The sequence below is a fragment of the Oculina patagonica genome, chromosome 4, assembly GCF_052425735.1.
Source record: "Oculina patagonica isolate OP01 chromosome 4, crgOcupat, whole genome shotgun sequence".
Lineage (NCBI taxonomy): Eukaryota > Metazoa > Cnidaria > Anthozoa > Scleractinia > Oculinidae > Oculina > Oculina patagonica.
Genome location: NC_135761.1, coordinates 45,397,467 through 45,409,395, shown reverse-complemented (window position 1 = coordinate 45,409,395; position 11,929 = coordinate 45,397,467). Strand labels below are relative to the sequence as shown.

Here is an 11,929-nt window from a genome sequence, read left to right as displayed (position 1 = left end):
TATTAGGCATATTAAGGGGGAGACCTTTAACTACAGAATGGTTGCTATGGATTACTCCTAACCATAATATCTTGGGCCTACCCCTCTCTCATCCTTTTTCTTGCCCAAAAACCTTACTTTGGCTGCAAAAATGTATTCTACTTTTACATTACCCATATCCTTTTTTAGCCAAGTGTAGTACCCACTCTCTTTCCTTTTTAAAAAATTCACTTGAACAAAATCCTCCTGAATCTTCAAAACCTTTCCGATGTAGTAGTCTTCATCATATGCAACTGCCACAAAGTTTTCGGTTATGATGCCTTCACCTGCAATAGAAAGTAATAATTAACGAGATAAATTTCATTGTTATTTAGCTGTACTGAACATTTCACCCTGACTGGTCTAAAAAACTTGCACTTGCACTTTCTCAACCACGCAACTGTCAGAGGTAAAGCCAAAACCAATCATTACTCCGGACTGACACACCTTTCCCAATTTCATGTAATTGTTTTGAGTTTTGGTTGGTTAACTGGATTGTTTGTGCCCTTTGTGATTGGCTTGAGTGAATAGTTTGGGTTGGCTTAAAGTTGTGAAAGTTACTCTGTTATTGTTTTATTTGCATTTATTTTTAGTTATAATAGTTTGTGCTACCAGAGATAGCATTATAAATATAATTATTTATTGGTTCTTATGCTATAGGCCATTTCTGAGCTACCCGTTGCCTCTGTTTCAGAAAGAGTCTGTGCGAAACCATTTAAATGAAAATGAGTTTCACCTACAGTCCATTCTCATGCAAATCAAGCCAGCTCCAGTTGCGGACACTTTTTTCGCGTCCCGAGGGTGTCCGCTTATGAGAGCTTCGACTGTAGCAAAAAATAACAAAATACAGCTATATGAATGGAATTAGATACAGAGTAGAAAAAAAACCTCCATGCTCATGACAACCGCTGAAGTCTTTTTGGTAATAAAGTTGTTGTTGTTGTTTTAAAATCCTTAGCCCATTGCATGACTCCTAAACCGGCCTAAACCAGCCTAAACCGGCCGTGAAGGATCCGGGCATTTGTCCCGCTTGTGAAGTCATCACCTTTCACCCAGAAAGGCGACATCTATGCTCACATTGTGAAGCAGACCAAGACCTTTCCAACGATACCTAAACCAGCGTGATAAGATTGGTGGAGCTTGAAATATGCACCAAAACGCTTCAAATTTTTGGGAAAAACTCAGAGGAAAATTTCCCCTTTCCACCCTTTGCTTGTCCATGGTAAGTAGTTCTTGCCTCGTTTGCGCTTTCGCGGAAATTCTTCTACTACAAAGAAGCCTGGAAGAAAACCAAACACTGCAGCAAAAAGAAAGGAAGAAGAGAAAAAGGAAAAGCGAAAAAAAATATTAAAAAAAAATTATTGTTATTCTATTTTTATACAGAGCAACTTGAACTAAGAAACATCTACTTATTTTATGATATCAAATATGAAATTGATGAATGAAGTTACATTGAAATCACTGCACATCTTTCAGTTAAACCAACAAATTCTTCAAAGTAAAATCAGGTAAGGCAATGGTCTCACAAATCTTAATTTCACTGTTTCAAGCAATAAAGGACAGCTTTTACAGTTTTAATATTTTTCTTTCACAAATTTCTCAATACAGTGCAAGCACATTGTTTCTATCTCTAAATTTAAGGCTTTGTTTTGACTGTCATGCCAACCTTGCTTTCAAAGTGGAAGTTTTTTCAAATAGAAACAAATAAATGTTTGGTATCCATACTTGTAGCAATTAACAACTTTGTGAATGCCACCCATAGAGAGTAAATTTGCCTATTAAAAAACTCGAATATCTCTGGAAAAAAAGAGATTATTTGAAAACAGTTTACGTTATTTTTCTTCTCATATAGAGTTTTTGACAGCACGGATGTTAAAGGTCGGTCTGAGATGTTGCCTTAGTGCTCTGTTTCATCGACTGGGTTTTAGTAGGACCAGGGCAACTTTTACCCAGAGAACTGAACTGATGGTTCGATTTTGGGGTTTTGCACATCAGGCACTTTCCTTTTCGTGATGACACAATCCAAAATAAAATGCTACACACAACTAGAAACGAATTGATCAGCGTGATGGAAGTTCAATGTGAATATATATATATGTAATAGAGATTCCAGTCTGTCAAATTAGTAGATCACATTAACGCCATTTAACTAGTTAAATATAACTTTAAAAGATTACATCAAATATTAAGTTTAAATAGGAATTCGTTTGAAATTTAAAAGAAAGTAAGATAAATCAAATAATAAATCAACAATGATTAAATATTGCTACATATGGGCAGGCATACCAGTGCTCAGCCAAGAACCATTTTTAAGCCGGAATTGTTATTTTAATACATTGCTGCAATAAATGAATAAAAAAACATGGTTACAGATTAATTGTTATATATTAACCATTTTGTTGATTTTGGTTACATTTTTGGTTCCTTCATAGGAAAGCAGGTCTTTGGGTGAAGCTAAGGGAAGAGCGCTGTCGTTGTTTTCCACTTTTCCCCTTTTTGACTACCCAACACCTGCAAAAGGAACATTTATATTTTTGCAGGAACATCTTTCCAGGCGATTTCCTTGTGCAAGCCTTACAAAGCTGAGATTGAAGAGAGAGTATAAAGCTGGTAAATTTCCCTCATTTATTCTCCAAGGCTAAACTAGAAGGCAGCTTCCACAAGTGCAAGGATGACGCAGGTTAAGCAGTAAAGGGTTTCATTGTTCATGTGTTTCATATGAGGGGGAGTAAAATTAGGTGAAAAAATCCCCCTTGCTTATTCCCCTAGGCTAAACTGAAAGATTGTACTGTTTTCCTCATTAGTTTTTTAAAATTTTAGGTGGCTTTATTACAGTTTTTCAGACTTAATTGCAAGCTATTGAATTTCGACATTTTTTGATTAAATGTTTAGAAGCCATAAAACGGATCCCTCGTCATCATTAGGTGCTGTAACAAGAGGGCAAGAAAGACATTCAAAAGGCACAGTTCTTACATTAAAGGATGATGTGTCAACATAGTACAAACAGCTGTCAGGGTCTTTTCGGCACTGCTTGAAAATCTGAACAGTTGCAAACTCTCTATTGTTCTCCAATTCTTGAGGGTTCAAAAAGTGGACAATTCTTCCAATAAATTTGGTATCCTCCAAACAAACTTGGACCACTGATGATACACGGTTGTTTTGAGCTGAATCCAATGTTTGAGACTTCCATACATGTGTTTTTTCATCCAGCTTTCTTTCAATGGAACATAACTGGATGCAGCTACTTACTGCCAAGGTCTTGTCACAGTAAATTTCTAAGTCCTGGGTGGAAAGTTAATAGTTCTTTGTGGAAGGTTTTCTTGCAGTAGGTGGCTCTTCAAACTCCTCTTCAGCACCCACATCAAAAGAAACAAGTTGGCATCCAGAAAGAGTCATGTACTGAACCCAATCAAATATCTGTCAAGAAAAGTTGACATCCAGAAAAAAAAACTGTAAACTTTAATATGAGCTGAATAAAATTATTATTATTATTATTATTATTACAAGTGAAACCGGTAAAAACAATATATAATTATATATTCCATAGAAAACAGGAAAATGTGAAAAGGTTAAAAAATAGATTAGTTTGAATAAATCTGCAGCTTACAGTACTTTTATAAGTAGAGGCCTACATTGTGCGGTTCCAGAAAATTTGATACTCACCCCAAGGATGGTCAATGGAAATTCCGAACAGGAGGGAGGGCGCAATAGCCCAAATTTTTAAAATAAAGTATGAAGCTAAACTGAAAGTTCCAGGGGGTCGGAAGGGTCCAATCTTGGGGTAGGTATGGATATTTTTGGAACCACACATTATAATTAAACTGCCATTAAGGTCTGGACACACTAGGCGACACGTGGCTGCAACACGCCGCAGCGACAGTCGCCTAGTGTGACATGCGACAAACTGTGTCGCTGCAACAGAATTTTGTCCCTGCGACGTGTTGGACGAATTCAAACTGGTTTGAGAGCGCGTCATGTATTTTCGCCATATTGAATATGGAAAACTAGTTTGCATTCCCCCTCTTCCAAATTAGCTGTTTGTGCACCAAACAAACACCTTGTTGCAGCGACTTAGTTGTAAGCAGTACACATGGAGCGACTTGTCGCCGCGACCTGTCAAGTCGCATAAGTTGTCCCGACCTTTACACTATTGAAGACACTTAAGCCTGTACTAGAGTAAATTTATGGTCTGCGATAATAATTTCGTAAATTCTCTGTAATTTCATTATTTTTATTGAAACAAAGGAGCAATTGTAGAATACCCCGCCATTATTCATCTGCTCCCGTGGTCCACAGTCCGCAGTGAAATTTTGTTGTTAAGTTATATTTCACTCATAACGCAGTCCGCAGTCATGCAGTCCATTGATCAAAATTGGATTTAATTGTTATAATTGCCTGCCACCGCGCTCCACAGTCCCATAGTGTTTTATTTGAAAATAATACAAAGTCTGCTAATCGCCTGCCACCAGGGCCCATAGTCCCGTAGTCGATTCTAAGAAATGCTAGTAAATGTTATAATCGCCTGCCACCCTGGTCCGCAGTCCCGTAGTGGATTTAAGAACAGTAGATATCCTGAACACAATATAAAGGCTAACCGCAAGCAACCAAATCGCAGTCCGTAGTGTACCCAGAATTCTACATGTTAACAATATACATAGTGTTGCCCTTACAAATATAGATAGCTAACCGTGAACAGGCTAACCAAAGTGCATTTTAGGCTAACCGAAATGAATAAGTAGGCCTCTCTAAACACAAAACATTCTGTCCTATATGTTCACTATGGGACTGCGGACCACGGTGGCAGACAAGAAATGCGTGACTACGCAGTGGCAGGCAATCTAAACACCAAACTTTTTGTGACGGACCGTGGACCGTGGACTGCGGTGACTTTAAAATCAGTTCAGCATGAAATAATTTTTGATATTTGTATGGTGACTGCGGACTGCGGTGGCAGTCATTTCAGTTATGCAAAAAAGTGCCGGGGTAATCTACAATCATGCCAAAACAAAATAGTTTTGTCATGAACCCAGAATGGTTTCAAAACTTACATGTAATAAAGTGTCAGTATTCACATGTAGCCTTATTGGGTTCTGGGATGTTCATATTACATATAAAATAGCTATAAATGTCACTAAAGTATATTTTAAACTGGCAACATGTGGGAATCAATCATGTGACAATTTTATTACATTAACACAATGTGTATTTTTGAGTTCATTTTGACTAAGAGAAATGTCATTGCACTCTTCAAGTCACCTGTAAATAGAAACAAAACAAACAAAAACTGTTTATTTTGATGAAATTGCTATTTTTCCAGCATGCAGACTGTATATTGAATGGCCTTTTTCAGTGTGTGAAAAAAAAAACTGACTGCTTTCATGTTGGGCTAGTGGATTCAATAATTTTTTCCACTTGCTAGATAGCCAAATGACATTTATGGATTTTTATTTGTTGTTGTTGATCTTTCCAGAGAAACATGGGACTTTGGGCAAGCATATAATGGTTTCACCTTGCACAGTCTACCTGGGTCAGGCCAGGAAGAAATCAATTTTCTTTGCACCCTTCCTTTCATTAATCATAATTTTGCAGAAAAAAATGTCAGTCTTCATCTGAATTTTTTACATTGCTAGCTGTAGTTTAAAATGCTACTGAAGGCCATCCAACAACTGAAAATACATGCCTTAAAAAAATGTCAAACAGCTTTTTTATAACATAGGCAAATGTCTGGTCAAAAAGTAGATCTTTTAAAAATGTCTCAGGTAGTGAATGTGTGAAGAGAGGAGGATGGAAATTGCTGAGATTGGCTGAAGAGATCAATAACTGCCTGAACTTGTTATAATCCATAGTTTAACTCACCAGCAATTCAGAAAGTCCTCAGTTCAGAATTCTGTAAATCCTGTTTACAAATTAGACATTCTAATAATCCCACAAATTACCTGTATACAACAAAATGCAAAAGAAACGTCAATCTATGTCTGGCAATACAATACACATCATGGAAAGATAGAAATTTAAACTTCAGAAATGGTCTCATTTATTTCTTTGCGGCCGGAAATGACCACATGGTCAATATTTTGACAAACATTTCCTCACGTATAAATAATTAAAGGATGCGATTCTTATTAAATTGAAGTAGCTTAACATTCAGATGACAAATATAAATAACAATTACATGCCTCGACGAACTGAGTGACATTACTATGACACTATCGCCTCAAAATCTACAAGATCTTTTCGGCTTTAATTCCAGTGAGCTAAGACCAGCTTAGTTTTAGTACGATTCTATCTTTAGCACTTTTATTAATCTTCACATAAACGCCGAAGACATAAGCTTAAGCCAGTCTTCAAAATGAAATTATAGTACAATGAGAAACGCTTACCTGAAGTCTCTGTTAGAAATGTTTGTGCGAAAAGCTTCCACCGTTTCTCCTCATTCCATATTCTTCTCCAGTATCGGAAATACAAATAAAGGATATCGAATACCCTTTGTTTCGGGACTCGTGATCGCGTCAAGAAGAAAACATTGACAAAACTATCCTATAGAACTCGAAATTGCAAAATCAAAACACTAGATCAACGCCATTTTGAAAATGCGCCCGCAATACGGACCGTGGGGAATCCGCAAGCAGGGGGGACTAGGGGGGACACAGCTTAAACTCTCCCCAAGCGCCACTCCTTTGTCTGAAAGAAATTACATTCAACCTCGCTCAAAGCAATTACAATGAAAAGAAACTGATCACGCTATAATAAAGAGCATACACTCAAGCCTTTGGCAAAATTTTCTTTTATTTCAAATGCAAATGGTCGTTGAGTAGGAAGCCAACAAACTTTTCAATTGTATTTTTTACTACGGTACTTTTTCACGAAAAAGTAATAATGGCCATTTTTCAAAACACTATTTAAAAAATAGGTCCGCAATGCGTACGTGTGCCTAGGGCTGAAAGCCACTTGTGATTGTAGAAATTGGAAGTCTCCCTCGTACCTCTAATTTGCTTAAAAAGATGCGCGGATATTTGTTCATGTAGAGGATTGCTTGGTTAAGAAGCATAAGAAATGATTGGTTAATGATTGCCCTTGGTTGTTACCTAAACAATCCTACAAAATTGCTCAGTCAGCTTAAAGTATCTGGAGTGTGGAACTGAGTGTAATAATTATATGTAATTTGTAATAACAAATATTTCAATAAAGTAGACTGTTTCCCAACGTTGTGTTTGAACTCCATATTTATTCTTCGAGCACATGTTTCTACAACCCCTAGAGGGGGGTACAACAATTCGTGCAATGTCACATCCGGGCTACAAAACAATACAAAACGACTTATCTAGAACGTTCGGCTTGTCACGCAATGTCACGTCCGATCTCTAGTACAAAACGGCTAGTCTAGAAAGTTAAGCTTTCAACATCCTCCACCTCGCAACTTGCGGTAGCATGTTGCGACTTAATCAGTCCTTAAAGCAACTTAGTCAGTCCTAATAGCGACTTGGACGAACAATCTCTCTCCCTCTCCGAGTCCTCTGTGGAAGGGTGACTTCAGGTTCAGCTTCTTCATCAACATCCTCCATCGTCTCGGCCTCGCTGTCTAAAATCCCATTATCTCTTTCAGTACTCTCTGGTGAGCTTGTAATGGGCGGGAGATTGTCAGATTCAGCACAGAGCTCCAATTTGTACAGTTTGCGAATTGGTCGGTTTAGCAATCCCGACTTCACCTGGACAGTCGCAGCACGGCACCTTCCATCTCTGCCAACAATCAGCTGCCGGACAACCCCCATCTTCCAATTTAGACGCTTTTCTCTGTCATCAGCTACAAGGACAACTTCTCCTTCTTTTAAAGGATTTGGCAATGTCTTCCAAACTTCCCCCTGTGAACCCAGCACTTGATGTAGGTATTCTTTCTTCCAGATGTCATTCATGGAGGAAAGCCACTTTTTTCTCCGTTGAAATTCATCTGAGATGTTCAGTTCTCTTTCTTCTTCTTTGAAGTCTTCTCGCGGTGGCAACAGGAACTGTTCAGGACACAAAGGGATAGGAACACCACCACCAGGATCGCTCGACTCCCACAAGTAAGTGATAGGCCGGCGGTTGATGACTTTCTCCACCTCGGTTAGAGCGGTTACTAATTCCTCCCAGGAAAGCACATCATGGCCCAACGAACGACGTAGCAGGCCTTTAACAATGCCCACTAACCTCTCCCAGGCTCCTCCCCACCAAGGTCCGCGTTCCACCACAAATTGCCACTTCATGTCAAGATTCTTCTCTTTAACCCACTTAGCTGCCGCCACAAAGTTTGATCCATGATCACTTATGCACAACTGAGGGACACCTCTTCTGTTCATAAATCTCTGCAGTGCCTGAGTCAACGCTTCTACAGACAACGACGTCACAAGTTCCAAATGAATGGCTCTAACTGACATGCAGGTAAATACTACGAACCAGACCTTGCTGTTATCCTTCAGGTATAACGGTCCTCCTAGATCCATGCCAGTAGTTTCAAAGGGACGCTTGCAAGTTACACGACACCTAGGTAGAGGAGGTGTCTGTTCAGATGCAGGAGCCGCCAAGAACCTGCTACATTTCCTGCACTTCCGTATCACAGATGAGACTGATTTCTTAGAGCGCAGGATCCAAAGTCCTTGGCGTCTCAGTTCTGAAATAACTGTTGCAGTACCAGCATGTTGCATTTGTTCGTGAACATGAAGCACCAATTGGTTGACAACACCACACTTCTTAACTAGCACTGGATGGAGTTCCTCAAAGGTCGCTTCCACTTGTTGCAATCGGCCCCCCATCCTGATTAATCCTCCTTCCAAGAACGGGTGTAAGGACTGCAGACTAGACTGGCGGTAAACTGGTTGGCCATTTTCCAGTGACTCTAACTCCCTCCAGAAAAACTTTCTTTGCACTTGTTTCAGGATGACCATTTTGGCATATTGCAACTCTTCTGAGGTCAGCATAGTTTGGGTGTTTTTAGGAGACTTGCGCCAATGTAGCATCCAGGCAACACTTCTCAAAGTGCGAAGGTACTTGCTCGTTCGGGTTGGGTCAACAATTTCCTCCACATATTTGGGTTCTTGATTGTCAGCTACGGCCATCATCAGCAATGCAGTATCTGTGTCATTCTTTGGATGCTTCGGCCATTCTGCCTCAGGTCGTTTCAACCATTCCGGGCCGCTCCACCAAATCTTCGCGCCAGACAACTGAGCTACCGTCATACCCCGAGTAGGTAAGTCCGCAGGGTTTTCATCTGTTGGAACCCACGACCACACTCCACCAACAACAGTAATCTCTTCCACGCGGTTAGCTACAAACACTCCACCCACGCGCGGTCCTTGACTTATCCACGAGAGAGCAACACTGGAATCTGTCCAAAGGAATTCATCATCAATCTTAAGGACACCGCTGTACTCCAGTCTCAGTGAATTCAGAAGTCGAGCTCCTAGTAAGGCACCAAGAAGTTCTAGGCGAGGTATCGTGTCTCCGTTCGGTGGGGCAAGTCTACATTTCGAAGCAACAAGATTCACTGTTATGTCTCCATTTGTGTCTGCAACACGAATGTAGGCTGCCGCAGCATAGGCTCTGGAGGAGGCATCACAGAAAACATGAAGTGACAGATTTGTGTACTTGCACTGAGAGGGAGTTATTCCCAACCATCGGTTTACTCTCAGATGGTTTCCTCCTGAGAACCCTTTCAATACCTCTTCGATACGCCTTCGCAAATCCGGGTCAACTTCCTCATCCCATCCAAGTTTCTCTTTCCAACAGTCTTGGACAATAATCTTCAATGGAGTGACAGCAGGGCTCACTAGCCCACATGGGTCGTAAATCTTAGACAGGCAGGACAACACTTCTCGCTTTGTAAGTTTCTTGGGTACCATATCTTCCAGATCAACAAGTGGAAGAAGTTCATCAGATTTTAAGTCCCAACTAACCCCAAGTACTTTGTGGAGCTGCTGCACTTGGCTGTCTGAAAACTCATGGAGCAGATTTTCATCGTTGGATCGAAATTTCCGCAGGTTAAAGCCACCATCTTTAAAGATACGCACTGCTTCATGCCAGAACTCCCTTGCTTTCTCAGTGTTCTCCATTGAGTTCACCGGATCATCCATGTAAAGGTTGCGAAGAAGCTGGGAAGCCATTTCTGAGTCACCGATGAAACCCTCTAAATGCTGTTTTAGGACTACTTGCAGCAGAAATGGTGAGGATTTGGCACCAAAGAAAACCTTCTTGTATCTGTACACCTCGATCTCCCCTTGCAGGTTGAGCCACAAGAAGCAACAAACATTTCGGTCTTCCTCACGAAGCGACAGCTGGAGAAATGCCTTTTCAAGATCACCAACAACACCAACTTTGCCAACTCTGAAACGGAGAAGTATGCCCCACAACAGCGGTAAAAGGTTTGGTCCTTTCTCAAGGGCATCGTTAAGAGAAAGGCCTCCTTCAGACTTAGCTGAGGCATCGTGTACAATACGCAGTTTAGTTGTCTCTCGATCAGGCTTAACAACTCCTCGATGTGGAAGATAGGACTGAGGAATGCAGGCTTTTGGTAGCAGCTCAATGTGACCCTCTTCTAGGAGTGTTTTTAACTGAGTGTCATATGCTGTGTACTCTTCAGGCGTCAACTTTCATGCGACGAAGCCTTGTTTCACAAAGGGCCTTGTTGAGTGCTAAATGCTTTAGGGCTTGAGGTTTCCAAGGCCACGACACAACATACTTCCCAGATTCATCGCGTTGGATAGCATTCTTTACCTCCTGCTCAAGGTCTCGTTCCAACACCTCCTCCTGTGCAACACCAAGGTGGTCCAAAGTCCAAAAGTTCTGAAGTTGTTCATGAACAGAGGCTCGAAATGCATGGACATGAGCTCTGGCAGCCACACCCGCAAATGGAATGGATCCACTTCCACCATGAAGGACCCACCCAAAAATTGTTGGTGTTCCTTTGAGGCCGTTCCTCAATTTAACTGTCATACCTTGGACAATGGTGTCATAGCAATCTTCGCCAAACACAATACCAATGCTATCTGTACCAGGGCCAGCAAGATCAGCAAGGACTGGACAACCACCAACAACCTCTTGAAGGGCTCGATAGGACTCAGGCTCCACCCTCTCAAAGACACCAGACAACTCATCTATCACTACAGCTTGGAAGGTAAAGGTATTTGGAAGATTTACTCCTCTTGCAGTCACCTCAACAACATCGAATTCGCCTTCCAGCACATCTCCAAGTGTCTCAATCCGCAAATGACGTTTGCCCACAACTCTCTTTGGTACATTTGCAGCCAAAAATGAAGACATCATTGTAAAAGTGGCCCCAGTGTCACACAGTGCTCTTACAGCCACATCCCCAATAACAACACACACAGTTCTCATCATCACGCCAGCAGTTTTGATGTCAGCATTCTTAGCGGAAGACATTACAGCAGCGTTTGGAGGTTGAGACGACGGTGGCAAATGACTCTGGTTAGCTGGTGTATAAGGAGGGGCAGCAGGATTCCAACTTGGGTGGTTTGGTGGGTTACTGGTACTTGGAGTGGGGTTTTGAACTTCTGGAATTTTCACTCCACCAGTCTTGCATAGCTGAGGGATATGGGATCCTCTCCCACACGGGCATGGTTTTCGAAACCCACATGCGGCCATCCGCGTCGAGCACAACGAAAGCAAGCCCTTATTTCTTTCACTTTCTTAAAGCGATCATCAACCGACATAGGTACAGAGCACTGTTTAGGACTACGTGGACCCTCGCAAAAGGTACAGGTTACAGATTTAGCCATTAAACCAGATGCAGTTGGCAACAAAGTTTTTTCTTTTTCGATAGACTGGTGCTGTTCTACCTCAACAGGCTGGTCAGCACTCTCTCGGATTTCCAGTTCCTGTTCCAAAAATTTCAGCAGCTTCGAAAATGTCACATCTTCCTTTG

General features: G+C 41.1%; 1 protein-coding gene and 2 long non-coding RNA genes across 3 annotated transcripts; 1 reads left to right on the top strand and 2 right to left on the bottom strand.

The window, feature by feature from the left end:
• Window positions 1-2,951: 2,951 nt before the first annotated feature.
• LOC144650317 (uncharacterized) lies at window positions 2,952-5,089 on the top strand. The gene is made up of 2 exons (XR_013570097.1): window positions 2,952-3,578; window positions 3,893-5,089. It is a non-coding gene; the product is annotated as an uncharacterized LOC144650317 (long non-coding RNA).
• Window positions 5,090-5,198: 109 nt separating this feature from the next.
• LOC144650316 (uncharacterized) lies at window positions 5,199-6,600 on the bottom strand. The gene is made up of 3 exons (XR_013570096.1): window positions 6,399-6,600; window positions 5,875-5,954; window positions 5,199-5,274 (listed from the first exon to the last, which is right to left on the bottom strand). It is a non-coding gene; the product is annotated as an uncharacterized LOC144650316 (long non-coding RNA).
• Window positions 6,601-7,487: 887 nt separating this feature from the next.
• LOC144648511 (uncharacterized) lies at window positions 7,488-11,427 on the bottom strand. The gene is made up of 2 exons (XM_078508043.1): window positions 10,762-11,427; window positions 7,488-10,634 (listed from the first exon to the last, which is right to left on the bottom strand). Exons 1-2 carry the CDS (start codon window positions 11,425-11,427, stop codon window positions 7,488-7,490), a joined length of 3,813 nt encoding a protein of 1,270 aa, XP_078364169.1.
• Between the last annotated feature and the right edge of the window lie 502 nt (window positions 11,428-11,929).

What these genes read in the sequence shown, in the direction of transcription:
- LOC144648511 (XM_078508043.1), bottom strand. Translation starts at nt 11,427, where the DNA reads ATGTCTTCCGCTAAGAATGCTGACATCAAAACTGCTGGCGTGATGATG. An exon ending in AACGAGACCTTGAGCAGGAG is followed by an intron (nt 10,635 to 10,761) that starts GTAAAGAATGCT and finishes GTCGCATGAAAG; the next exon opens with TTGACGCCTGAAGAGTACAC.